At 40.8% G+C, this 27,728-nt stretch overlaps 2 protein-coding genes across 3 annotated transcripts; both read left to right on the plus strand.

Moving 5' to 3' along the window:
- The first annotated feature begins 288 nt into the window (after positions 1 to 288).
- On the plus strand, positions 289 to 23,704 carry LOC310953846 (CSC1-like protein 2). Of its 2 annotated transcripts, none has more exons than XM_083923082.1 (24): positions 289 to 536; positions 8,109 to 8,330; positions 8,489 to 8,568; positions 10,917 to 10,958; positions 12,128 to 12,218; positions 12,335 to 12,372; positions 12,505 to 12,647; positions 13,382 to 13,433; positions 13,655 to 13,763; positions 13,872 to 13,942; positions 14,546 to 14,626; positions 14,784 to 14,907; positions 16,178 to 16,311; positions 16,415 to 16,552; positions 16,897 to 17,050; positions 17,238 to 17,344; positions 17,451 to 17,537; positions 17,649 to 17,714; positions 18,044 to 18,206; positions 19,114 to 19,219; positions 19,416 to 19,583; positions 19,727 to 19,842; positions 19,935 to 20,006; positions 20,687 to 23,704. In XM_083923082.1, exons 2-24 carry the CDS (start codon positions 8,133 to 8,135, stop codon positions 20,861 to 20,863), a joined length of 2,517 nt encoding a protein of 838 aa, XP_083779208.1. In that variant the 5' UTR covers positions 289 to 536; positions 8,109 to 8,132; the 3' UTR covers positions 20,864 to 23,704. The 2 variants fall into 2 exon arrangements, with proteins under 2 accessions (XP_083779208.1, XP_083779209.1); XM_083923083.1 differs by having other exon boundaries at positions 10,920 to 10,958.
- A 1,021-nt stretch (positions 23,705 to 24,725) lies between these two features.
- Positions 24,726 to 27,723, plus strand: LOC310954130 (zinc transporter ZIP9). Its single transcript, XM_083923450.1, has 7 exons — positions 24,726 to 24,974; positions 25,242 to 25,347; positions 25,558 to 25,725; positions 25,824 to 25,868; positions 26,181 to 26,266; positions 26,365 to 26,499; positions 26,583 to 27,723. The coding sequence occupies exons 1-7, from the start codon at positions 24,879 to 24,881 to the stop codon at positions 26,838 to 26,840; spliced, it is 894 nt and encodes a 297-aa protein (XP_083779576.1). The 5' UTR covers positions 24,726 to 24,878; the 3' UTR covers positions 26,841 to 27,723.
- Positions 27,724 to 27,728: the final 5 nt, after the last annotated feature.

The raw sequence follows: 27,728 nt of genomic DNA on the forward strand, positions 1-27,728 counted from the left end.
TTGTAACGAAACTGGACAAAAGAAATCGCCTCACAAATGTGTTGATGTATGATGATTAATCCGTGTTGGCTTCTATTGACGTTCGTTCATTTAGTAGCAGCGCTACCCCGTTCCAAGATGGCGGCTCTGTTGAGGCATTCGTTCCCATAGGCGGACGTATACAAGGGCACTTCTAGTCCTTATTTCTATGATCTGTCTTCTGTATACGTCACACACTAAACCTGACAGGCTCCGCCCGCCGTTGGACTGGTCGGGTTAGCAATAGTTGTTCAACTGGCTGCCAGACACAACCGCAGCAGATGAGGATTGCCTATCATTACTGCTGATTAGCTCTGTCCGGTTATCTTTAGTGTTGTGGCCGGGCAGGTTGAACGAAGTCTAATGTTGATGTGGGAGTTAACCGACTGCCGTTAGATAGCCTCCACCTGTTATTTGTTACGGGCTAAGTTAGTTAGCTAACGTCAACGTTACGGTTGACTGTTAGCTCACGTTAGCTGTTTGTGTTACTTTCTGCTCCTGCTGCGTATCATACCGAGGTAAGTTATTATTTATTTACTCCGTATCTGTTGGTATTTCACGACAAATGTGCTTGGTTGTTCCCTGCAGTTGCGGCAGCTAACCGTTTGCTACTTCGCTGGCAAACTTAATAATTGCTGTCAAGAACAATAAAAGAGTAAACACATCACGTTGCCATTAACGGTAGCGTTAGCGTTAAACTGATCAAGCGTTAACACGCTGCAGCAACAGTGAGGTCAATTGTAACGTGAGCTAACGCTAGTTTACATAATTGGTGAAAGTTAGGGTTATTAATCAAGGGGTATATATTATAACTTGTATATTCTAGGTTGTAGTTTTGTTTTAAAATAGGTAACTGTGACGTTCATTATTATTTTATCAGTTGCGTCACACACAAGCCCTAGATTAGGATCAGTTCGCCTGCTCGTCCTCGTCGGGTACTTGGATGTTTCTGATAGTCACTCTTCATATTCTACTACTCATGATGACGTAGGTCAGCAGCAAGATGTCAGAATATTTTTCAAACCACCTCTAATAAAACGGTTTGGACCACATCTGCTCCTCATGGTCTTTGCAGGAAAATACACACATTGTAGCCGACAGAGTAAATACAGGGAGCTGTGGATTCCCTTTTTATTTTGTCTCCAGTATTGTTGCCTTCTCTGTTCAGCAGTTCACTTTATATTATAGCTCTTACTATAGCTCAAAACTGACACTATTGCATTAGGACATACTGTATTTAACCTGGTCCTGGATTGCCCTTGCAGACACAATAGAGGAGCCTATACAGTATCTGGTTTGCTTTTAGTTCACATGTTGCCTTAGAAGTTGCCTGCATTTAAAATGCGTGTTTTATGTGACATTTAATGGATTAAGAGCTAAAGAAACAAAGATATTTACAATGTAATGGAATTTTTTTCCAGAGCGAGGAGGATCTGTGTTAGTAAGCTGATAATGTTAATGTTTCCCCACCAAAATATGACCTGTACTCTAAAAAGAGTGTGATTCTGTGTTTGCCTTACTTAGCTGTAGGATTCAGGACAGTATTTTAACACATCTGCTAGTTGACAAGCATAAGAACATGTCTGAGATATCTAACGCTTGTAGTTGAGCAATACTTTATTGAGAGAATCTCTTGACAGTAACAGGTTACACAGTGTCTGACATGGGCTTCATGTTGACTGATGACTACTCCCAGCTCGGCTGTCACAGTGTTTCCTGTTGAGCATAGCCTGTAAAGGGATAAATGTGAGCTCGCTGCTAGCAGTCTTAATATTTTGTCCATGAGCTGTGCTGTGGTTCGGTGACATTAATGAATATTGATGGAAAGCCTTCCAAAAAGAAGTATAAATCTGACCCTTCTGCTCAAATTGATGTCATACAAGATAAAAAACATAGGGCCTCAATAGCTTGACTCCTTATTCCTCTTTGAATAATGTTTTTACACCAGACCATGCTGAAAGCAAGGATTGAACATTCTTAGTTGGATTCCTAATTTTGTGGCATCATTACCTTATAAATCACTAAAACAATGAGTCAATTGAACAGCTGCAACTGTTAGTGTTTTATTTTAGACTTTTTAAATCAGTTCAGGCTTCCTTTTTACAATGAAAAAAGATGGCGTGGAACACACAGGATCTTTTTAAGGTTGTATTCAATTACAGTACTAAGATTAATTTTACAGAGATACTGTAATTAATGGGATTTAAACAACAGTTTTGTGTTGTGCTGCTAAGTTTTAGATGAGAAGCCAGGCACACTTGTGTTATATTTAGTGGAGTAGTCTTTTATCATATAGCATAAACTTAATTTTTCATCCATTTGTTAATATTGGTATGATCTCCTCTGTATTTCTGAATGTACAAGGTGTCAGTGTAAACATTTTCACCAACAAATGCTGATTTGGTACCCATACATGAATCTATGTCAGCAGGTGAAGAACTATACAAAAATGTTTTTCCTTTTTTTTTTAACTGTGTGTTTTCATTTTACATACAGTACATGCTGATGTTATGAAATAGTACTGTGATATCATCATAATCTGTGATAATCAAAGCTCCGGCACTATGCAGTTGTCAATGATTGGCAGGCTAATACCAACAAGACTAGTATGTGCAAGGCTGTATTATCCGCACTAAGCATTGTTGGAGAATTCATGCCAAATATGACAGTTTTGTGAAGCAGTTTTATAAAGCAGGTTTGTGAATTAACAAGATGAACAGGGCTCATAATAGATTCAAAACAGTCTTCACATATAGTAATACTTTGTCATTCAAGTACATATTGATTACATTTGAAGGGGAATGTGAGTCAAAGACTTTACGAGGTGATTGGTTTAAACAAGCACGTGTAAATATCTGTCACTGAGTTGTCTTTGTCTGGACATGCAAGTAAACATCTTAGGTGTAGTGGACTACTGCTTGTATCTTTTTAGCAGGGAGCACACACCCTAGTTTTCTGCTCTAAGGGAGTGGTTGGCTTGTCTTAAAGGGGAATTTCTGTATTTTTTTAACATGGACCCTATTTCTCCATGTATTTCTATGGGCGCACTCAGTTTCCATCCGTACCGTGCCCAAGCATGTTTCACGGCTAAAGTCTAGTTCGTTTGACACGTGTGACTGCAACGGTAGCTGGCCACGGCCCATTTGGGAGAGGTGGGCTTTTGTAAAGCACGTTTGCACGAGCACGAGGCCTACGGCAGTTCTGACGTCATTTTATGTGCGCCTGTTCGGACATAGAAAAAAGGGCGTTCAACTCAAGTTGTCGCCTTGCAACGTCGACTAAACGGGGTCATGCCACATAACAATGAGTCCAAAAAAAACACGAAGCCAAAAACGTTACCATGTTTTCTGCACTGCTTTCCATTATGTGGCCAAAAGACTGCATGCTTTTGTAAACAAAGCGACGCATCGCAGCGTTAATCAATGCGTGTTACGGTGTGATGGCGTATAGGCAGGCAAGAAGCATTCACTCCGAGGCCCAGGTAGTGTGAGTACAAACGGGCCTGGGCCGCTGGGGGAGAGGGGGGGGCAAGTACCCTAAAGCACGGGGCACGGTACGGATGGACAGTGTGAGTGCGCCCTAAGTGACTAATGGCAACAACTTTAGAAAATAAAGGAAAAATAGGTCCAGTTTCGCTGCAGCCTGGTTGCTGTGAACCAGGCTACAATGTAATCAAACAGGGCACTTGTGCAAAGACAGTATACATTAAATAAAAATGCTTGTTTTTTTTCCACTGACAGGCTCAGATTGTTATAAGTATCTGACTGTATTATGGAAATATGGTTAAGTCTTTTCTGATATCTTGTCCTGAAATATCGCCAGATGTTGCCGGAGATACTGGATTGGAACTCCAGAGAGGGAGAGTATTAAGAAGTGTAGCTTTATGTTTTCTGAATGATTAAAAAAAAAAAAAAAGGTTTTGTTTCAACTTCATGCAGCTTTCATAAACTAAAGTTACCTTTGGATGGAGACGGACAGAAGTTGTGGCTAGTTTTGCTACGAATGGATCCTAATAATTCTGGGTCGGGTCTGCCGTTTGACTGTGACACCACTGGCAGTCAAAGAGTAGAAGACATCCTACCAAAGCACATTTTCCTAAAGAGAAATGCTGTTCAGAGAGTGGAGACACTTGCTGCAGACAGAGCAGAGGTAGGCAAAAGCTATTAGATGAAGTTACTATGTTAACCTACATCAGTAGATGCACACAGAAACATGGCAGGATAACGGCAACTTCCCCATATTTCCATAATTCAGCCAGACACTTATGATAACAATGTGAGCCGCCAGTGGCAAAATTAATCATTTTTAGTGGATATATTTTGTCAGGTTTGATAATATTGTAGCAACAAAATTCCCCTTTAAAGGATCAAATAATCATTACAATGGTTTCTGCTCACTATCTGACTTACAGGCTAGTGTAAAAGAGTTGAACAAAACTGATTAGATTACTGTTCCCTCCTTTATAGAATTTGGTTTCATTTAGCTGGGGAAACAAGGTAAAGCATCTACCTTATCTATAACCCTACGTATTCATAACACACTGTGTCATAGCACTGAACAAGTATTGAACATGCGGCTGCCTACATGGACTTGAATGAGCCACTATTGTATGATAGATGTATGGTAGATGCTTGGTTTGATATTGTTAGTCAAACTAGATTTTTTTCTACATATTAACCCAGACAATTAGACCAACCACATTGTTCTTCACCCGCTTAAGCTGTTGAGCAAATAGCAGACTCACTCTAGATTGAGCTTCAACATGGACACGCACGGGATTTCCTATACCTCTGCCTTCATCCCCTTTTATGTTTATTTGTATTTTGAGAAATGTGTGCCAGGCTGATGGTAACATAGCAACTAGCATCCAGTGGAAAGGTGGCACGGTATGTCTGTTCTGCTGAGTCATGTCCACACAGTGCAGTTAAAAGCTGTTCTAGAGATTGACATTATTATGATATCAATATTAGTTTCAATCTCAAAAGTGTCTGTTATAGTCTTAGAAAAATCCATTTAGTGTATTAAGGTATATAATTAAAGTAAATAACAGATAGTATTAGCAAAAAACACATCCCTCGCTTCATCAGGGCTTAATCATATCACTGACAAATATGTGAATGATATTCGATGCTGCCAAAAACTTAGCTTGTAGTAACAGGCTTTTAACATTGATTACCATTCAGAGTTAAGGTTATATTGCATTCGCAAGTCAATTTGATTTCAGTTAACATCTGCTTGTCACATGTTTGTCTTGAGAACCATGGTTTATGTCATTCACCGTTTCAGCTGAGATTCTGCCTAAATGGTCACGCTGGGGCATGTACAAATGATAGACTGTATAAAATATGGATGTAGTCTCCCTAAGAGCGGTTGTGCATAACTTTTAGCCTCAATATAATCTAAACTGGTGAGTTTTTTATATATATATATATAATATTTTGTGTTTTGTGCTGTAAAGTTGGGTATTTTAGCATGGGGGGGGTCTATGGGGACTGTCTTGCCTTTGGAGCCAGGTTCAAGTGGCCATTCAAGGAACTGTTGTTTTTCTTTGGCACATAAGCTTCATTTTTCAGCGCCAGAGGTTGGTGCACCAATGAAGGTAGTAGAAGACCGTAAGCAAGTTAACAGATCACTATTAAAACCATTTTCAAAAATCAGCTTTACAAAATGAAGGCCAAGGTTAAGCAGAAGTTGTAAATAAGATATCAGGACCTGACAATATAATGCATTCCTGTAATAAATGCCACCTTAAACACTTAAGTGTGAACTTTTGATTCAAAGACCTGTTGACTCAGCACTAAAAGCCTTCTTTATTTTTGAAGCTTATAATTGATTGGCTATTGCACTGTATTGTCAGGTATTTGTGTTGATGTGTCCAACCCCTATCAAATTAATAGCAGATACAAATGGCATAACAATGAGAAATTTTATTTTAAATTTTATTTTAGGTGCTCTTTTTTCATGAACACACAATAAAAAGGTCAGAAGTAATCTTTAAAGACTCATTATATAAAAAAACAGATTTTACCCACACTAAGATCTGCAGTACCTTTTTGTGAAATAAATAGTGTTTTTACCAAGGTCCTTCTTTTCTCGTTGCTTTTTGTTTGCTTTTCACCAACATAAAGACAGAGCTGACTTACCTCTTGGATGTCAGTGGTGGTCACAAACTTAACTTTGAACTGACAAACAACAAAAAAGAACTCAAAAATTAAAATGGGACATTTTCACTTCTGCTCTATTGAAGTATTTAACGTACATAACTGTAATCCTTAGTGCCTCACGTTGGAATACAGTTTGCCGAACCAAATGTTTTGCATCCCTATACATTTTAAAGATTGAATCAAGAAAATATACAGTACTTCCCATGACTCTGACATTGTAGCCATGAGGTGGCTTTACTGTCCATCTATAACTTAGGTGTTATATGAGGTTGTTTTTGAAAAGTGCTTAGGTCATTTTCAAGATGTTTGTGTTGAGTGTTAAACAGTATGAACTGTGGCAGTGAGTCCAGGATGCGCAGCAGTGTTGTTGAAAGCACAGGGGGGTATGTTGTGTCCTCCTTGGGTTGAGACTGGTCCATTTGAACCCTGCGGTCTCTATCGACTTATTGTTCAGCTCTGGCTGCATCCCTCTCCAGTGATGTCACAGCATTCCAGGGAGCGGATAAATGAGTTAGTGTTAGGGCAGATGAGCAGCATCGTGAATGCTGCTGGAAATAGTGGGTCGAAGGGCACAAGTATAGCAGTGCAACTGTGCAAACACACCTACGTGACTTCTCCAAGCATCTCGTTCATTCAGTCTGTGTGAAAGGATCAATGATCTGATGTGCAGATCATGTTTCCATAGGTACATGTCTCAACATCTCCAAACAAGACATTTTTGTATCACTTCTGTTCACACTTAAGTCAGTAGCACCTTCTTCTTTGACCTGACCGAGAGCATTCCTGTTTGTGTGCGAAAGTCTGAGTCTGAATCTAGTGTATCACTTCATTTTGTGCCGTGTTCCAGGTCAGGAGAAAGGACTACATGTATCTTTTACAACCAGTCTAAATTCTTAAGGTCGGTAGAAAACTGCTAAGATCATGCTTCAGTGTTGGGATCAGGATGTTATTATACATTTTTCATAGAATTTATTATCATCATTATCATACACTATTCATGCTTTGTCGATGTTTCCCATCATTATCCTTTAGGTTGCTTCTTAGGTCAACTGCTTGTTATTTATTACTGAAATTCATCAGAGACCGGAAGGAAGAGTTTGACTTCATTAACATTTAAATGACCCAATTTAATGTCAGGGGGTTTCTCTAGCCTTTCAGCAGCTGTCTGCAGCGTTTAGCTCGTTGTTTTGGTCCTCCGACCCAAAGAGACTGTATGGTTGACTCACCCAATACATGACTGCAGTCAGCAGTGTCTATCAAACAAGCTCAGGCAAGATAGTGTACACTATCTGCCTAAGGCAAAATGAGTGATTAAGTAAACCAGTGACTGCTGAAGTTGAACATTTTGCAGGCTAAAGACAAATATTTTTCTGGTGTTGGGGGACAGAATCAGAACTATAAGGAGAGTGGATATTGGACCTCAATCTCTGTTAGATAAAAACTACTTGTCTCCTATGGGATACCAGTGTTGCTCTCTGTCTACTGGACGGGGATAGGGAATTTCTGCTACCTGGTTGTCTACATAGTATACATTTTCACTTACTACAACTATTTTCCTTGAATTTGGTACAAAGTTAACTATCATTTACACAGTGACAACAAAGAAGGAACAGAGAGTTTATTACAGTTTAGTTTTCAGTTGGCATGTGGTCTGAAGCAACAGCATGTGACTATTGACAAGGCAGAAATCCCAACCTCAGTAAAAAAGGGACAGAAAATGTCATTGTCATTGTTACATTAATTTAGAGTCTCGTGTGGTGTGTGCTTTCCGGTTATTTCCATCTTCTCTCTATTTCTAGGTGCTGGGGGAAGTTACTCTTCAGCATTTGTACATTATAGACACATACAGTGTGACCACTTCTGCTAGAATCCATTAGTAATAATCAGCATACATAGTGTTTTAAGCCTTTTGTCTCTTCTTTATAGGTTTTCAACATGTTGCAGTGAGTAATGCACCGAGTGTTGATATTAATAATGGCCATCTGGGGGGCCCATGGATGCCCCAATTCGGAGAGCTGCCCAACACCACCAACCAATTCCAGCTCGAAGGACTTCTGTTACTCTGCCCGAATTCGAAGTACAGTGCTCCAGGGCTTGCCTTTCGGCGGGGTACCCACTGTCCTTGCCCTTGACTTTATGTGCTTCTTGGTGAGTCCTTCTGTCAGTGTTTACTTTGTTACTGTCAGAATTGGAAGTAAAATGTTTCCAGGAATGTGATAAACACGTTCCAGCAGTTATGTAACTTTATATTCTCTGTAATGTAAATAGGGGACTCGAGGTTGACATTGTTTATTTTGTACTTGTAGGGGCTGCTGTTTGTGTTCTCCTTCTTGAGAAAAGTGGCATGGGACTATGGGCGCCTTGCTCTGGTGACTGACGCTGACAGGTAATTTGAAGACATTGGTCCAGTACCAAGGCTTTCTGACTTGTTTGGGGTCATTGCAAGGAGTTACATATTTCCAACATGCACTAATATATTATAGAAATGTAATATGTTAACATCACAGTTTATTTACTTGTAAAAAGTGCAGGACACAGTTAACAGGAAGGTTTTAGTTGCCACAGTACCCAAGGGGGGAATTGTGTGGTCTAAACCTACTCTGTATAGTGTCCTGAGATAACTTTTGTTATGATTTGGCACTGTTAATAAAATAAACTAAAAATTGAATTGAATTGAATTAATGGTTAATATTTGGTACATGCCTTTGCCCAAAAAAGTTATTTTTTTGGTAAAGGTTGCTAACCTAGATAACATTCCAGAAATGTTTTTTTGTCAGGTTCAATCATTTTTGAATGTTTTCTCAGAAATTACACTCAGTTGTGTTGTTTTAAGTGTTAGTCTTTGTCTATGCTTAAAATTTACTCCCTTTCTTACATGGTGCACTATGTCATGAAGCACAAACAAATTCATCTTGCAAGATCATTTTGGCAAACACACTGTTTAAAATCCTGATAATTGATCCTCATGTGATTTCTGGCTAGATACACACAGATGGAAGAGAAATAAGAATGTGACCTCTGCCAGGGTTTCAACAGAACTTCCTGTAGTGCCAGTGTTGCAATTATTAAGTTAAGAGCCCGAACTTGTTGCCTCTGCTCTATATAAAGTAATTGTTAGGCTTTGATTTGTCTCTTGTCAGAAAGTGCACGGTGGTCAACAGGGACACAATGGCAAAACCCTTGTCATCATTTAAATGTTAGTGTCTGAGAAGGGTGGCTAATGACCTTCTTCTGCCAAAGAAAAGTTTTGCCTTGGGGTGGTTTATTGGATTTAATGCTACATACATACACATACAATACATGTCAAATAAAGTTACTCTTCACGTTTTAAAAGTGACTCAGTCATAACGTACATCTAGAGAAACTGAACCTGTACACAAAGTGCAGAAGAAATATTTAAGCATTGTAGTTAAAAAAACAAAAAAACAAGATAAAATATTAAAAAAATAAAACAAATTCAAAACAAAAGTTAAACGAAAGAAAAAAACAAAACAAACACGTTGGTCACCTGATTTCCATTAAATACAAATATAAAATTCATCACATGATGGAAAGAAGAGAACACATTCCAAACCCACTGAAGGTACATCAAAGTGGATAGATGCATTCAAATAAAGCTGTCATTGTGGAATAGCAGCAAACACCAACCCTTTAGCATGTTCAGAAAAGCCCCCATGTTTTATTAAATGTGACAAGAGACGTATTCTTCTTCTGAGGGTGAAGTTGGTTTTCTGATGGAAGCATCACAAGGGTAGTACTGCAGACAGGAAGTCTGTGTCAGCAGTTTCCCTGCACTCTGACATTGTCATGCTTGTTAAATGGTTTGTTCACTTTGAGATAGAAAGGCCAGACTACTGTTTGAATAAGTCTGGAATAGAATAGAAATGATAAGTAACTATTATTCCTTTAAATACACCTTTTAGATCAATTTCCCAGACCACTTTAGAGCCACTGTCTGCATCTAAGCCCCATGGACGATAGTTATTTTACGATGATATGCTGCCAGATGTATTGGCATAATTTGAGACTGATGTCTGCACACTGATCGAATAATGAGAATTGTTGTGGAAGCAGCCAACGAGGCGCCTGTCAACAAAGAAGGATTCCACTGCTCCTTTTTTAAACTTTTTAAATCATGAGGTAAAACAAGACGACTGATCAAGTTAGGGGAGAGAGGGGGCTCAGGCATCGTACAGACCTCTGACTCTGAACCCAGAAAGTATATGACACAGTGCTCCATCACCAACATCCCCCTGCTGTGTTTGTGTGATGTTGCAGCTCCACTATTTTTGCAGCTGCATGTGAGCAGAGAACGGGGTTGCAGCATGGTGGGAGGTGGGGAGGGGGGTGGCAGCATGGGGCACTTTGTAACAGGCAGGAAATGTAGTTTGTATTCTCGTGTTATGACACTGTCTGTCTTTTACCTTCTTGTAACGTGTGAAAAGTGAATGTAACCTTGACTAGGACGCTTGGTTAATAATAAATAATGGGGCGTACATGTGTGTCGCCATGACTCAACTAAAGTGAATGAAAGGGTAATTATACCATCAGCCATAAATGCATTTATATGGGTGTATAATGTAAACCGAATTAATAGAACCCTCCATTAGTATGCCTGTGGTGTAGTATGCTTACCCAGTTTTTTCTCTGAACCAGCACCCTTACTGGCCAAAAGGGTCGTTTGATTTGCTCTTAACTAAGCCCAATGCCTTTATTTGCTTCTCTTTTCACCAGAAGAATGGATCAACGATACAGTCGGCTGGATGATCGGGAATAGTATGTTATCTCTCCATATTGTAGTCTCACTGCCTTTTTCTTCTTGCCTTTCCCCTCTCTATAGTTAACCTAACTCATAACTCTTGTCCACTCTGCCCAGGCTGCTGTGGGTTTCAGGCTGTTTTTCACTCCTTTTGGTTTAGATGGTTTTGTTTCTTTCCCTCCTCCTCCAGGCCTTACCCAGTGCCAGGCTCCATATTATTCTGCCTCTCCTTGTCACTCTCGTATGTCCGCTGTTGGGTGCGCCTGTCTTCTCTCACTGTCCTAATCAGATCTGTGTGTGCTAATCTGTGTATTGACCTCTTTATAAAGCTCGGACTTCTTCAATGTGAGCGCACCGCATGAGCTGCACATACAGGATGCTTCCAGGGAGAGGTAATGCTTCCCCTGGACTGTGGTTGTTCATGGACAGGCTGTAACATGGTGCAACTGCAGTATATTCCCTCGACTAGAGCTGAGAGAAGCCATCCTTCTCACAGGAATGTGAGAGGAGGACTGACGGTGGATTACAGCCGCAGGCTCTCTCCTCATTCCATTAGAGATCTCTTAGAGCCCTGGGTGACGTCATCCTTTCAAGTAGTATTGAACACTGAACCAACGTTGGAATTCCAGCAGGGCCTTTTCGTTCCTTCTCCGTTTTCTAGTTATGAATAAATTGACATGATCTCCCTGGGGAGTGCAATCAAATGTGTATATAATAAAATCTTGATGCCGGGTTATGTCCAGGGGAACCTGTGGCTCTGCTGGAAAACCTCCGTAAATCTGCCTCTTTATGATCGCTGAGTTTCTGTTGTTTCCTCTGTGAATGTTCTTTTCTGTAGAGCTTTACCTTCTAACTTAATATCACAACCCTTCCTCTGACAGTGATGATGTACTCAACCTGTGTAAAGTAGTCTCCTAATGCTGCATGAAATGTGGCTGCAGAGATTGTACCTGTGGTTTAATGGTAAGCCAACCCAAATCCTGTGTGCAGCCCACACAGGATAAACAGGAGTGAATCTCCTCAGTCCATTTCAGGGCGTGTGTGTGTGTGTGTGTTTTGTGCTGTCAACTTTTCCATACCGATGGTAATCCCACTGTCCTGAGATTCAACGAACTTACATTACCTTGTGGTACGTGGTGAAGTGTAACATCTAGGAAATTCTATGTGTTGTGTTTTCTGCAAACAGTGTGGCCTCTGCCCTGACATCAGATTTACCAGAGCGCTATGAGCGCCTCACCTCAGTTTCCAGCTCTGTGGACATTGATCAGAGAGACACAGTAAGAATGCCATTCTTCCAGGGAAAAAAATATTGCCCTTCATGGGTATAACATACCGTATGTTACTGTATGTGATAATAAGTATACGTTCAGTTCTCTGCTCTGTTCTTTTTTAGGGCTTCTGCTCTTGGCTAACTGCGATCTTCCGCATCAAGTGAGTTAACCTACTACCTGCATATCAGAAATAAGAAAAATGTTTGGAATGCTGATTAAACTGAATAGGATGTTCTTCTCAGTTTTTATTTGCAATTTAGTAATTGACTTTGTTGGTCTATTCTCTTTGCAGGGATGAAGAGATAAGGGAGAAGTGTGGTGAGGATGCAGTACATTACTTGTCCTTTCAGCGCCACATCATTGGCCTCCTGGTAGTGGTGGGTGTGCTGTCTGTGGGCATCATCTTACCTGTTAACTTCTCTGGAAACCTACTTGGTGAGTCGATTTTGAAATTTACTAGTAGAAAAAAAGTTCTTGTGGATGAGGCTGCCTTCTCACCATAATATCTGCCTTTTCTTTTTGATTCTATTTTTCTCTTGTTCTCCTTGTTTCTGTCTTTAATTTATTTTCTTTTTTTAAACTAAAACAGACTTCTAACCAAAAGTATACAAAGTTTTACAACCTTTTCTAGCATGCACAAATAGCCAGTTGTAAACAAAATAAAGTAATAAGAAAACGAATAAGTTCTGTTGAATGAATTATACTTGGACTTTCTCCTGTGACTAAATGGTACTCCTGCTTGTTAGAATCCAAATGTTTCACTTTTATAGTGCTTCAGATTCATTGAAATATTTGTTAATTCATGGACGCTCAGTGTCAGTGTACCATGACCCTCAGTTATTGATGCTTATTAATTTCTCTTTGGCTATGGAGTAGGGCTTGTCAGTATATCGATATCGGGATATGAGACTTCATATTGTCTTAGATTTTGGATATCATAATGTGACATGGATGTTATATTTTCTGAGTTTTAAAGGCTTATCTACATTTCAGATGGTAATCAAAAATCATACTGTACATATTTTGTAAAAGGACTAATAGTCACCATTGCAATATTGTCGGTCAATATCGATGGTGAAAAAATGTTGTGGTATTTGATCTTCGCCATATGGCCCAGCCGCCAAAGTGACTCCCGGTGATTATCTTGTTTCTTTTATGTTTTTCTACAGAAAACAATGCCTATAGTTTTGGGCGAACCACTATAGCAAATTTGGATGCAGAGTGAGTAATTCTTATACTGTTTTTTCACAAAATAAATGTTTTTGATGAAGTGCCTTTGTTATTTGGGGTATAGCCACAGTGGATATTCTATCAAATTCTGAACAATAAGAAATAACAGCATTTCAGAATAAATCAAGGATTTATAATTTGTTCTCTGATTTTGAGCTCCACTGTACAGCCTTCACGTTCTAATGCTGTCACTAAATCCTTTATTTCCTCAGTAATACACTACTGTGGCTGCATACCACCTTTGCATTTCTCTACCTGTTACTGACGGTGTACAGCATGAGACGGCACACCTCCAAGATGCACTACAAGGAGGATGATCTGGTAAGTAGCATGGTTTTGGAGAATGACTGTTTTATAAACTTCTTGGCCTGTACACACATAGGTCTGAATTTTGTTGGTAATTTCCTCCCTGTCTTCATTTCCCTGCAGGTGAAACGCACTTTATTTGTTAATGGAATTTCCAAATACGCAGAGGAGACTGAGATAAGGCAACATTTTGAGTAAGCACTCCTTCAGGATCACTGGTTTCCCAACTCCATAGTTAATATCGCACAATTCTTAAATCGCTTCTAATAAGAATGGCAAACTGTTCTGTCGACATGACAGTTAGCTGTTCAGTAACTGTATTAAGCTGTATGAGATCCATGCCTTTTCCTGTTAAGAGCAACTGTCTTGTGCTGGCCCATAAAGCTGGGATCAGACAATGACAGGCCTATATGTGTAATGGTCCATAATAGAAGCCAGATGAGCAGAATCATGCAAGTCATGTGTCAAGATGGTTAAAGACTGAGGAGGGGGTAGCTCAACTCTCAACCAAAGGATATTAATTAAAAAAACGTATCGTTGCTCCTGCAGTTCAAAAAGGCCCCGTTTGAGTACAAAAAAGAAACTTCCTGACAAAAAAAGAAAAAAATCAGAAAGCCTTATTCCTTTTCTTTTTTTTAGTTCCATTCATTTTTTTGTGAATATTATTATTATGTGGTAGAGATACGCCATCTACTGTTAATGCACTTTGATGTTTAACAATGTGTGCATTTTAACTTTGACCCAAAAAAAAACCAAAACAGTCTTTGACTTTCTCCCTCCCTGCACTTCTTTCATAGGCAGGCATATGAGAACTGCGCTGTGTTGGAAGCTCGTATCTGTTACAATGTGGCCAGACTGATGTATCTTGACTCTGAAAGGTAAAGATGTTTTAACCAGATGTGCGCGAGTGTGTTTGTGTGTCTGTGTGTTTGTGTGTGTTTGCCCGTTCATAGCATTTTGAGAGGAACTTGGTTTCACGACCTGAGCTTGTTTCAGTAGTCCTTCTTCAGTCTGACACTGATGTTTTGCATGTAGGAAGAAGACAGAGCGCAGCAAGAAATTCTTCCTTGACCTACTCGTCAAGGAGCATATTCCCACCATGATCAATCCAAAACCCTGCGGACACCTTTGCTGTTGCATCATCAAAGGCTGTGAGCAGGTCAGGCTGATATATTGTTGCTACATCTCAAAACAACACACTGCTGAAACGTGTTTACAAGCTGATACTGAAAGCCTTTTGGAGGGAAAGATAAAGAAGGCATCTATCCATTTATGGATTCATGTGGAGGGGAGGGTGGTTTTTGGCAGTGACATCATTTAGGATCATAGTGGTCTGAGAGTAAAAGCTCTAACCTGAGCCTTTCAGTGCTGGCCTGGTGATTCCGGTACTTTCTTTCCAACTTCAAAGGGCAGAAAGGCCGTTATTTGGGTGGTTGGGATCCTAATGATTCTCCTAGCCTTAGTTTTGCAGCACAGATCACATTCAGGAGTAGATTGTTGTCTGGCTATTGTGATCTGTGAGCAGACCCACCACAGCTGTGTCATCAGCAAACATGATTACTCACTCATCTGATGTACATGGCTCAAAATGCACAAAAGCCCTGGGGTGCTCCAGTGTTTAAGGTGAGAATGGAAGAGGTGTGTATTCCCACCCTCTCAACCTGGAGTCTGCCCATCAGGAGGTCATTTGTGTATCATTATTTTCATTTTCACTAAAAAAATATCTAAAAATGATAATGGCGTGATTATTATTGTTGGTTGTTTTGTACAGAACCTTGAAAAAAAACAAAGATTTTTTCTGAAGTCTGAAGGATACAGCTTGTAGTTTGGAACATGTCTGCAGCACCACAATATTTAATTCAGAATGGTTTTGACACATATTTTGCCTTTTTAAAATGGAATTCCGGCGTAAAATCATCCCAGTCATTTTCAGCAAATGCAGTCATCAAATAAGCCATCGAGACAATTTTTTTGTGTATAAACTATTAACGGAGATAATCCGGGGGGTTGCTAACAGCCGGATGTGGTCTTTCAAAAAACTCCGGGTTCTCTAACTACGTTGTTGGTGCTTCGTTTTATGTGTAAAGAGCAGTATTGGTGGTTAAAATAGCCGTTTTAATGCGTTCACCATACTGCCCCGAGCTTCTCCGTCTTAGCCACAGCTGGCCGTTAGCGACTCCCCGAAATATCTCTGTTAATAGTTTATACATGAAAAAAAATTGTCTCGATGGCTTATTTGATGACTGTATTTGCTAAAAAAGATCCCTGGGATGATTTTATGCCGGAATTACACTTTAAACAAACTTTGCAACCCCTCTGTGATTTAGATTTGAAACTAGTTCATATTGTGATTGAGATTAACTGTGCAGCCCTAATTAAGATTAAACAAAAATCACAGATGCTAACTTGGATTTCCTTTTCCTTTACAGGAAGAGGCAGTGAGCTACTATACCAAGCTGGAGACGCAACTAAAAGATGACTACAGGAAGGAGAGAGAAAAGGTTAACAGAAAGCCCCTGGGAATGGCCTTTGTCACCTTCCAGAACGAATCCATAACTGCCATGTAGGTACATTTACGGGTGTTCAAATTTGTGAATGTGTTTCTATGATATTTGTTTGACCAACTCTTATGTTTGTACTTTGTTTGGATGCTTGTTTCTTTTCAGAATCTTGAAAGACTTTAATGCTTGCAAATGTCAGGGCTGTCAGTGTCGTCGGGAGCCAAAGAGCTCTCAATATAGCGCCAAGCTCCACACACACAACTGGACTGTCAGCTACGCCCCTGATCCACAAAATGTCTACTGGTGAGGATACGTGCAAATCACATATTCTGTCCGGAATCTGGGCTGAAAACACATACATTTTTTCCCTGATTCATTACATAACCACAACACTTGAAAGGGGTGGATAGAGTTTGGCAGAATAGTACTTGATGCAAATACAGAAAGCAAATCCTACAAACCTGACTTGTTGCTTTGTAATGCTCTTATTGTCACGCTGAGGAATAATCAGACTTTGAAAAGACTTTCTTACTCCAGATGAAAAAAACGAGTATGAGCCACAGGATCAGTTTACTGGCCAGCTGTGTCCATAACTGCAGGTCATCGCCCAGGGTCAGTCTAACCGCTACATAACCTATATCCCACAGGGAGCATCTGTCAGTGGGAGGATTCTCCTGGTGGCTCCGCTGCTTGATCATCAACATTGTCCTCTTCCTCCTCCTCTTCTTCCTCACCACCCCGGCCATCATCATCTCCACAATGGACAAGTTCAATGTTACCAAACCAGTGGAGTACCTAAATGTGAGACTTCTGTTTGTGCCTTTTTTTTTGTGCGTGAAAGGAGTGTGTTCAGTTCAAGCAGCCTTATCATTGCCATACTGACCGTTTAAGTCCAAGCCATCAAGTGCGCATGCTGTTGCAGATGCATAGGGATTAACTCCTTAGTTCTTGACATAACATGTTCATATCGCTCTGATCTGTCCTCCAGAATCCAATCATCACCCAGTTCTTCCCCACCCTCCTGCTGTGGTCTTTCTCCGCCTTACTCCCTACGATTGTCTACTACTCGGCCTTCTTTGAAGCTCACTGGACCCGGTATGGTTTACACTTTCTGCAGTCATACTCAGTCATGTTGTCTTTATTCACATTTGAGATTTAGGTTGTGTTTTTTAACATGTGAATATTTCCTTTGGTCTTACAGGTCAGGAGAGAACAGGACCACAATGCATAAATGCTACACTTTCTTGATCTTTATGGTCTTGTTGCTGCCCTCCCTAGGACTCAGCAGGTATAGGGTTTTTGGAGTTCTGCATTATGAAATCTAAAGCCCTACTTGAATTCATTGTTTTCCAGGCTAAATATTTAAGCTGATTCCTTTCCTTTCCTTGTATCTTTGCAGTTTGGATGTTTTTTTCCGTTGGCTCTTCGACAGGAGATTCCTGGCAGAAGCTGGAGTGAGATTTGAGTAAGAAGTAGTGTCATTTCATGGGCAATTTATTACAACTCTAGCGCAGAGAAAAGCAGAATGTGATGAAATGTTCAACAGGTCAACAGTTTCTTTGGTACCATCATTACAAATCATTATTTAATGCGTTATTATGGGTTAGGGTTAGGTCTCATGTGTTAATTAATTTGAAATTGAATTGTCTTCTGCTAAATAAAGGGAATAAAAGCCATAAAAATAATCTTTAAAAAAAAAAAAATATTAGCATCTGCAATAAGGCATTTTTTAAACTTCAGTGCAAGTCTGCCTTTAGTTCTCTATTGATCCTGACTTTTTTCTTTGCTCTTTAGGTGTGTGTTCCTTCCTGACAATGGCGCCTTTTTCGTGAACTATGTCATTGCGTCTGCATTCATTGGTAATGCCATGGACCTGCTGAGGATCCCCGGTCTACTGATGTACATGATCCGCCTCTGCCTGGCTCGCTCTGCAGCAGAGAGGAGAAACGTCAAGAGGGTTAGTGTTTCCCCTGCTTACCAAGTTGACATCAAGTAGCTTTGTTTACAACTTGCACATCAATAGCCGGGTATAAATATTCTTTTACACAAACACCTAATCTGAAACTGTTATGGCTTACACAATTACACGAGTAACTCAAAAATGTTGTTATCTATCTATCCCGCGTGTTATGCAGCCTGCTCAGCGCAGGGGTCATTGTTCCACACAGACCGTTTTTGCGGATGCACACCACTACATCGGGATTGCATTTGACGTGATCGAGTTGCTCTTCCTGATAATATCTATCTCTAATTCATTTTCAAAATAAATCTATTTGTTTTTAAACCTGTTCGAGTAAACGCGTATGTCACGTAGAATTGTATGCACCACTTTGAACTGTGTAAATAGTAAACTTATTCATGGTAAATTGCGAGAATATTGCCTACAACACACACACACATCTCGTCTCTCTCTTTCCCTCACGCAAGCGTGCACACATAATCACAAACGCACACACCCATCCTTGTGTTAGGTTACCACACCAAATAGGCCTACCCCAGACATAATATATTATTTGTTATTAAATGGTTAGTAAAGATGCAAAATTATAAAAACATTTGCAATTCTTTTATCTAATTAATCGATGGAATAATCAGTAGAATACTAGATTACAAAAAGATTTGATAGCTGCAGCCCTATAAACTGTATGGGGGAATTCATTGTGTCATTGTTGCGCATATGAACAAGCCAGTTAAGAAGCTAAAAACCATCATAAAATACATACTAAATGGGACTGATTGGATTTTATGTTGGAAATGTATGTATACATTTCTTGTCTTAAACATCTTCACGTGATTATAGATATAGAAGTAAGGCTGTCCAGATTTTCTGTATTCTTTTATATTATGTAATTGTCTCTTTATAGCACCAAGCCTATGAGTTCCAGTTCGGGGCAGCCTATGCCTGGATGATGTGTGTCTTCACTGTGGTAATGACGTACAGCATCACTTGCCCAATCATCGTCCCCTTTGGTGAGTTCTGCCGTGTATTACTGCTGCTGGGGCCATTTCACATCAAGATAGTGTGCTTATTAGATGACTGCAGGAGAAATGTACAGAGTGCAGGGAGCATTCAGTGGCTCTGTTCTTTATACAGAAGCTTATAAACAGACCTAATTGGATTAGTTCCACTAATACTCCAATTGTGTTGTGTCCCTTCTCTGTGCAGGGCTGATGTACATGCTGCTGAAACACCTAGCAGACAGGTACAACATGTACTACGCCTATCTGCCATCAAAACTGGACAAGAAGATCCATTCTGGAGCGGTCAACCAAGTGGTGGCTGCTCCTATTCTCTGTCTCTTTTGGCTGCTGTTCTTTTCCACTGTTCGCTCGGGTATGATGAGGACTCCATCTAGAGGCCACTAATGTCCTAACACATGCACCTATTTATTCCCAATGTTAGCCACTTTGATCTGAAGCATTATTATATACAAGCCCCTGATAAAGATGTGTCCTTTTCTACTTTCTTTCCCCCAGGGTTCTCAGCTGCCACATCAATGTTCACGTTCATAGTTTTGATCATCACAATCATTATCTGCCTCTCTCACGTCTGCTTCGGACACTTTAAATATCTCAGTGCTCACAACTACAAGGTAATAAGATGAAGTGTGCATATTATTCATGTTGGCTAAATGCACCAGTGTTATATTCAGCTGCTTATGTCGAATGCATGTTTTTCGCCTAGATTGACATCCAGGATGTTGACGGGTTGGAGAATGGACGTCCAGTGTGCGCTACCGCCGCCAACAAAGCAGCAGTATGTATTCAGTCATGTTTGTATGTCAACAAAATGAGTCCTAAGAGCAGTGAAAAGAGATGGGACATAGTGCCAGAAGCTTGTAGGTGCTGAACATGGGGGAAAAAGTCCAATGCAAAGGACAAAATGTGTTGCACACTCCAAGTACTGATGTTTAAACTTTGTTCAACATTTTGACAACAAGGTCTTCATCAAGGCATAAAGAACAAGTTGTACCTCTGGACAACTGTACCTCTGGACAAAGATGCTTCCATATAGGTTTGCAGAAACACATCAAAACTAAAGAAAAAAAATCTGCTGACTTTATGGAACCATCTAATACAAATGGATATTTGATGATGACATTCAACCCATCTTAGGACCCAAATACTGCAGTTATAATGGGGATAAAACCAAAACCAACTACCACAATATTTTGTAATGATATAACCTATGTTTCTAACTTAAATTGCATTAAATGTATGCTTTTAATGCCAATATATTGCTCAATATAAGCCTTGCACTTGAAATTATTTTTACTCTGTGTCAAAATTGCTTTAAAGTTTTAATGGATCTGTAAATATTAATTTTATCCTGTAAAACCGACTTTAAGGCAAACTGATGCTCATTGTGCATATGTCAATAGAACAAGCATATTGCAAGCATTAACATTCTGTTTCATTTTATGTTCTCTTCTACAGCAAATGTACATTGCTCAGGTACTTCAAGACCCAAATTCAGAGGCTGGTTCAGGCAGTGGCGAGGACGACGGCCAGGGTTCCTCGCAGGACGAGGAAATAATCAATGTCGAAAATGGCCTGAATGAGGACTTCCCGTCTGGTGAGGAAAGCCTCATTGATAATGAAGTGCGGCACTGATGCTGCCTGGAACAGAAAATAAAATCCCCTAACTTTAACTTGAGGAGTGCACTGAATATGTGAATTAAACTAGGAACTGGACCAACAGTTCTCCAAAGCATCTCAACCTCCATCGAGGGAAACTAACATAAGCACACTGTCTACTAAGGATTGAATGGATTGTTGCTCAAGGACTCTTGCATTTCCTTCACTGGATCTCACCAAACCACATCTTCTGCCTGTGTACCTGCTGAGGGAATCTACTCTGACAATGCGAGGGCAGCGACATCCTTCTGTCCTGCTATAGCTGAGGGGCACACCTCAAAACACTACACATGGAGAGAGAAAAAAGACACTAATGCACAAATGAAGAATAGTTTGCCTTGTTTTGTAAGAGGGGGGTGATATTCTGTCTGTATTTCCTTAACATAATTGCACTTGAAAGAGAGGACCGGTCCTTTAAGTCCAAGTCTCACTAAGGTACTGTAGAACAGCATGCCTTCAAGTTCAAATGGTGGAGGGATTTTCCTATAGTCCTTTGCCAATATCTCTAATTGTCTGCACTTAATGCTTCCGCTGAATAAACAGCTGGTGTGAGAGGAGAACAACACCAGACAGCTTGTTCCGTGCAGATTTGATGGTCCTAAATTGGTTCTTCCAATTACATAATAGCCTTTTAAAAAAAATTGCTACTAACACTCATGGACGCTTTGAACACTGTACAGCTACAAAACTCTGGATTTGTAAAATAGCCTCTTTTTTTGACATGGTATTTATTTGTAGGTATTGAATTTGAAATGCTACCAAGCTTGCTACATGCATAAACTGTGGAAGAAGAGAACTCATATTCTGGCACACTACATTGATAATGATGATAATGATATTTTTGGCGTTCAGTCTCTGAGCCTTTACTGGGACTGCTGTTGGACTGCTGCTACTGATGCTGCCCCCCTCCAGTAGGGGGAAGTCCTTGTGTGCAGATGCTGCAGAGGAGGACTTGAAGCCTGGAACCTGCTGATCCTTTTGTGTTGCTCAGAGGATGGATGCTCATTGTAATTGGGTCTCTTTATCTGTTGTTTTCAATTGTATCTTTCTGTTCATATGTTTACGTCTGTATGTATTTGAAATTTGCATTCGGTGTAGGTGGCTAGTGATTTTACCGAGTTTTACAAATGAGCTATATCTTACCACTCAGTCCTCTGCCAGGTTCTCTCAATATTCATCATGTAGGTAGCATATTGTTCCAATGGTCACCGAGCATTGTTACAGTTTTCTGTTTGCAATTACTCATTGCTGCGTTGTAGATTGTTGAACTCAAATTGTGCAATTTTGCAGATAACATATCAGATCTTAGGCTAAGGTACTTGGGCGTCCACCATTCAAAGTCACTCATTTTAAACCTTAACTTTATGCTATTGAGTAGTACTACTGAATACAACCCCCCTTCCATCTATAGCAAAATGATATATTCAATATGTTGCTTCTTGAGTTATGAAGTATTTAAGATTACCCCCACAATTGTACATTCCATTTGCAGATCCAGTTGCCTGCTTTGTAAGGCCTCCACCAGAGCCATAGTAATGTACTACGACACTTCCTGGTCTGCCTCAGGTATCAGGAAGACTCAGACAAAAACACATACTTTGACGATATAAACACTGAGTAACAAATTATAATGTGAAACGGAAGTATCCACACAGTTATGACCTTACTCAGGATTTATCAAGCTTGTTTCTGTCATTTCATTTCTTCCTCAGTCAAGACAACACTACGGCCTGCCCCATTAAACAGAAAGAAGATTGTTGCTAAAGCAAGGCAAAGTGCAGCACAAAAAGTACCACTACAGTCAGTCTGCATGGACCAGTTATTAGGCCGTAATATCAAAAAAATGTATTATCCAGCTGCTCAGAGAACCATTGTGGGAAATGTGCACTAATCTTACTTTCACTTATATGATTGACAGAGAAGGACCCACCCCCTGTGGGTGTAATGATGACAATGGTGGCCCTAAACTGTTTCCATAATTTGCCCATGGGTATATTGGCACCACGTGTGGTATATTATTATGGTACTAACAAGAATTGTTGACACCATTAAGTCTTGTGCTCTTCGAGTCATGATAAGGTGATTTTATTTTGTATACCTCTTCATTTTTATACCTCTGAGATGTCTTGAAATCTCTGAATGTGTCCTGTCATAACAACTCCTGTCCAGCTCTGAGGGAGATGCTCCTCTTGCATAATCACTCCAGTGTTTAAACGCTGAATGTAGGTTAATGCCACAACTTTTATCAAGTTGAAAGTGGCTAAAGTAATTGTGTGATCGCTGTATTTACACAGCTTAAAAAGGATGGGTCACTTGCTTACCAGAAATAATTCTATTGTTTATACTATAACAAGACTTACTGGTGTCCAGTCCCATGTCATGGCATTTCATTTGAGTACAGATCTACATTTGTCAGTCTGATGATTTGAATGATTTCTGTTCAGTCTTTTTTTTTGTGTGTGTAATTCCAAGTTTAGGATCCTGATGATGAATCCTTTTACTTTAGATTATCTTCATAAGATCTGTATAGACAGCGGGACTCATCGAAAAGAAATGGATTGTTTTTGTAAACGGCCAAGCACTTTCTAATAGAAGTTCTCAGCTTGTTTCTACAATGTACTGGGTAGTAAAATGTCTGCGTCTCAAAACTGCACAGTTTTATAGTTTTACATTTTTCTAGATAGGAAGAGTAACAATAGAATATCTCAGCATTTGACGTTTCAATTTATTTCCAAAGGGCCGTCTGTACAACGGATATATACTGTACGGTATATATCTGTGCTCCTCCCCCTCACAGCTCTTTGAAAAATAAATCTGTATTTAATCAAGTTTGTGGACACTAGGTTTCTTTTTAACCCACCTGTGGTATAATCACTTCAAGGGAAGACATGATTGTTCCCTGGCATAAAATGTTACACAAACCTCTGTTCAATTCACTACACTCAGGGATTTTGCTACTGCATCCTTGGAGTATCGTCAGGGCATGTTCCTGCATAACAGACATTACTGAGGAAGTGCTGACTTTATAACTCCTTTCTACTAGTGTTTCTCTGACACCGTCTTTTTAGCTTTTAGCATTATTCTGTAATGTGGCAACAGTTAAAATGGCTAGTTTTTTTGGCATATGACAAATCTCAACTCATACTCATACTCCATACTAATACAGCAATGAACCTCCAAGAGAACATCAAATATCTTTCCTGAGATTTAACTTTAATGTGTGTCACTGCTATGCGCAGTTAATTTTTAACAGCAGTGAGCAACTCCTGCTTTTCATTAGTTGTGGCAGAATAGTTTCTATAAAGGGACCATATTCAGTACACATGCTGTCTATTTGGTCCCTTTTCCAGTGTGAACACACTTCTTCAAAAGTGTTTAGAAACAGTAGGCTACATGGTAGGCTACTTATTTGATAGTTGATAGACTACTGGTTGTGAACGTAGATTGTTTTCTGTATTGTAATGTTAGAGGCCGGAAAATGTGAAAATAAATGATCATTTACGAGGAAGGTAATAATGTAGTAGTAATATCTTTGTTTGTTTTTCTAGGTCCTGCCCTTACTACCCTCACATTTATCTTGCGACCTCTTTGGGGGTCTCGCCCCCGATGTTGGGAACCGCTGACATAACTGTATAGTAGGTTGGATGAGTGAAACATCTAATCAGGAAAGATACGTTTGCCATATTTTGTTGGATGAATGGATGACAGGTGTTGCTGCTGGGGGCGGGGGGTGCAGTTCTCAGTGTCCGACACTGGGTGCTGCCTTTGCTGCTTGGGAGAGAGGGAAGTGCTGCCGCTGCTTCTGCTGCTGCTGCTGCTGCTGCTGCGGTGCAGAGACCGAGGTGCGACGTGGAAACGCAGAATGGCACTTCATTCTTTTCTAATGCAACCGGTTGCAACGACGAGGCGGTCAGCTTTCAGCGGGATCTAACGTAGAACTGTAGCCTATGAGCGAACTGAGTCACCACTTGTATGAAGTCTTATCGTCGTCATGGACGGGGGGTTAGCTATCACTTTTATATCCGTTGCGATGTTTCTAGGTTGTTTTGTACTTGGATTCATCCCACTGTTGTTCAGACTCACTGAGGTAAGTATTTCCTTCCTTTGCTATTCGCCCTCTCTCGTAAAGTAGCCTGTCGTCAGCCTCATTCAGTCACGATAACAGCAGTCGATTTAGCTAAACTTATTTTTTATTTATTTATTTTTTTTATCTGCAGTGTTTGTCTTTATTTGTAGCAGCATACACTCGGCGCTATAACTTGATTTGCACCCCTTAATACTGTTGCTTCATGAGTTTGCTGTCATCTGACTGTGTGTGGGGGGGAGAATCTCAGTCACGTGTGTCGATCCCCAGAAAAGCCTGCAGTTTGTCTCCATCCTGGGAGCGGGACTCCTGTGTGGGACAGCTCTGGCCATCACCATCCCAGAGGGAGTGGGCTTACTGGAGGACTCCTGGAGAGGTGAGCAGGGCGTAAAACTTCCACAGGACCAGGACGTCCCCCCTTTCATCCCCCTTTCCTTGGTTGCCCACTGATCACACACAATCAACGCCATCCCCACCCCTTTGAGATGATTGATGAAGCACATGGGGGATGAAAGCAGGCTTGCTCTGCTTTGTCTTGTGTGGATTTGATCAAAAGCTCTTCCTGTCCTTCATCTTCTCTCCGCAGCATCCTCCTCCTCTGATGTGCCATGCGCTGTGAATGCCAGTGAAAAGAATAAAGATGCACCTTCCACAGAGAGCGGCACTCCACCTCGGTTCTTTATTGGGGTGGCTTTAACTTTCGGCTTCACCTTCATGTTTGTAGTGGATCAGATCGGAAGTTACTGCTCCATGCGTGGCAAGCTGGCATTTTTATTTTGCAGAATATACACATCTTTTTTTATCTATCTGCGCGTATGTGTAATGCATTATATGTGCATTGTCTCATTTCAGGTGCCGGCATCACAGCCACTTTGGGGCTGATCATTCATGCTGCAGGTACGTATACAGCCTTTGTGTCCGGTTCGTATTAACTTATGTTTACCCAAGGTACACAGTGTGTTGTAAGACATTCCAGGCCATGAGGCACTGGAGTTCCTCATGTGACTCAGCATGTGATTCCCCCGCTGTTGGAGTCTTTATGTTTTAAATGACCTAATTTTACTGAGTCTACAGGGAGGCCTGGATGGTTAACCCCTCAGCTTTTTTTGTCCCACGTGGCAAAAACCTGTTGAAGCAGAGTCATCGGTTTGTTATACTTTAATATTGCAGAGAAAACATGAATTAATTAAGACTTTTGTTTGCTTAAAGCTGATGGATTCGCTGTGGGTGCAGCTGTAGCCACAGGGCAAGTGACAGTGCAGGTCATAGTTTTTTTAGCTGTGATCCTACACAAGGTGAGGTTCTCTAACAGACCTTTTCAGTGAAATATATATAGTAGTACTGATCCTAAACCAGATGTAATAGACATGACCATCTTTCTTATCTCCCATAGGCACCTGCAGCTTTTGGTTTGGTCTCGTTTCTAATGCACGCAGGACTTGAGAAGAAGCACATTCAGGGACATTTACTGGCCTTTTCGGCTGCAGCACCTCTACTTGCCATCACCACATACTTCATCTTACAGGCAGTAAGAACGCACACATCAGCCATCATATACAGTTTCACTTCACTGGTTTGGTATTATTTGATTTGATGCGTTTGTGTCGGCAGTCTGGCAGTTCATCTCAGAGCCACCTCAGTGCGACCGGCGTGGGGATGCTCTTCTCAGCCGGGACTTTCCTCTATGTGGCCACAGTGCATGTTCTTCCTGAGATCAGCAGGAGGACGGGCCGACGCCCCTCTGAGCTCCAGCAGCACACTGGACCCGAGGCCCACCATCAGCGACACCTGGGGCTCCTGGAGAGCCTCACTATGATCCTTGGGGTCGGGCTCCCGGTGGTGCTGTCTCTCGGGCTGCATGACGACTGAGAAAGAAACGTCAGGGTGATTAAGTGTATAGCGCCACTGTGTTGCCACGCCTGGAAGGAAAACACAGTGGTAACTACCTGTATGGCCTGGTGCAGTAGACGTAATGGCCCTCATTTATCAATCTTGCGTGAAAACAGGCGCAGATCTGAGCGCAGAATTGGTCGTAGGACAGGACCCACCTGTGATTTATGAAACATTGGTATCGGACCAATCTCAGCGTACGAATGAGCGGGCCTTGATAAATGCGGCGGCTGAATTTGATTGTCATTAACATGTTACGCCCTTAAATATTCCTGGTTCGGAGGCCTCGCCCACTGAGATCAAATATGGAGAGGAAGAACGCTGGTAAGAAAAGAAACTTTTCCGACACAGAGATCGGCATCCTGACATCCGACATGGAGCAAAATAAAGATGTGCTTTTTGTCAGTCTTAAAAGTGGAATAAAAGGGGCCCATAAAAACGCTGTATGGAAAAAGAATAACGGTGGCAGTCAACCCGAAGCAGCGCTCCATTGTGACCCGTGTGCGTGTGTGCGCACTGTTGAACCTGCGCTCCTGCTCTGTAGCGGGGTTTGCCAGCGGGGTTATTAGGTATTCCGTTAGAGGATAACCTTTGTCACCATCTGAAACCTTGTTTGATTTAATGCAATTTATCGAGGGTAGCCACTTACCGAGGAGATGACTTTGGCTCTGCAGTGCGCTTTCCTTTTCATTAATTCATCTTCAACCGCTTGTGCCTGTCGGGGTTGCGGGGGCTGGAGCCGAGCTGTTTTGAAATATAAAAGAATCGCGTGTCCCCTCTGGCCACCACGTTTAAAAGTGACAGCTTGGCATCACAATTCACCTGTACATTCATCGAGTGGTAGTTTTTGCGGTTGATGAATGCGTA

Source organism: Echiichthys vipera, assembly GCF_963691815.1.
Source record: "Echiichthys vipera genome assembly, chromosome: 11".
Taxonomy (NCBI): domain Eukaryota; kingdom Metazoa; phylum Chordata; class Actinopteri; order Perciformes; family Trachinidae; genus Echiichthys; species Echiichthys vipera.

What these genes read in the sequence shown, in the direction of transcription:
- LOC310953846 (XM_083923082.1), top strand. Translation starts at nt 8,133, where the DNA reads ATGCACCGAGTGTTGATATTAATAATGGCCATCTGGGGGGCCCATGGA. An exon ending in GATCCACAAAATGTCTACTG is followed by an intron (nt 16,553 to 16,896) that starts GTGAGGATACGT and finishes TATATCCCACAG; the next exon opens with GGAGCATCTGTCAGTGGGAG. An exon ending in CCGCCGCCAACAAAGCAGCA is followed by an intron (nt 20,007 to 20,686) that starts GTATGTATTCAG and finishes TCTCTTCTACAG; the next exon opens with CAAATGTACATTGCTCAGGT.
- LOC310954130 (XM_083923450.1), top strand. Translation starts at nt 24,879, where the DNA reads ATGGACGGGGGGTTAGCTATCACTTTTATATCCGTTGCGATGTTTCTA. An exon ending in CGGAAGTTACTGCTCCATGC is followed by an intron (nt 25,726 to 25,823) that starts GTGGCAAGCTGG and finishes GTCTCATTTCAG; the next exon opens with GTGCCGGCATCACAGCCACT. An exon ending in CATACTTCATCTTACAGGCA is followed by an intron (nt 26,500 to 26,582) that starts GTAAGAACGCAC and finishes TTGTGTCGGCAG; the next exon opens with TCTGGCAGTTCATCTCAGAG.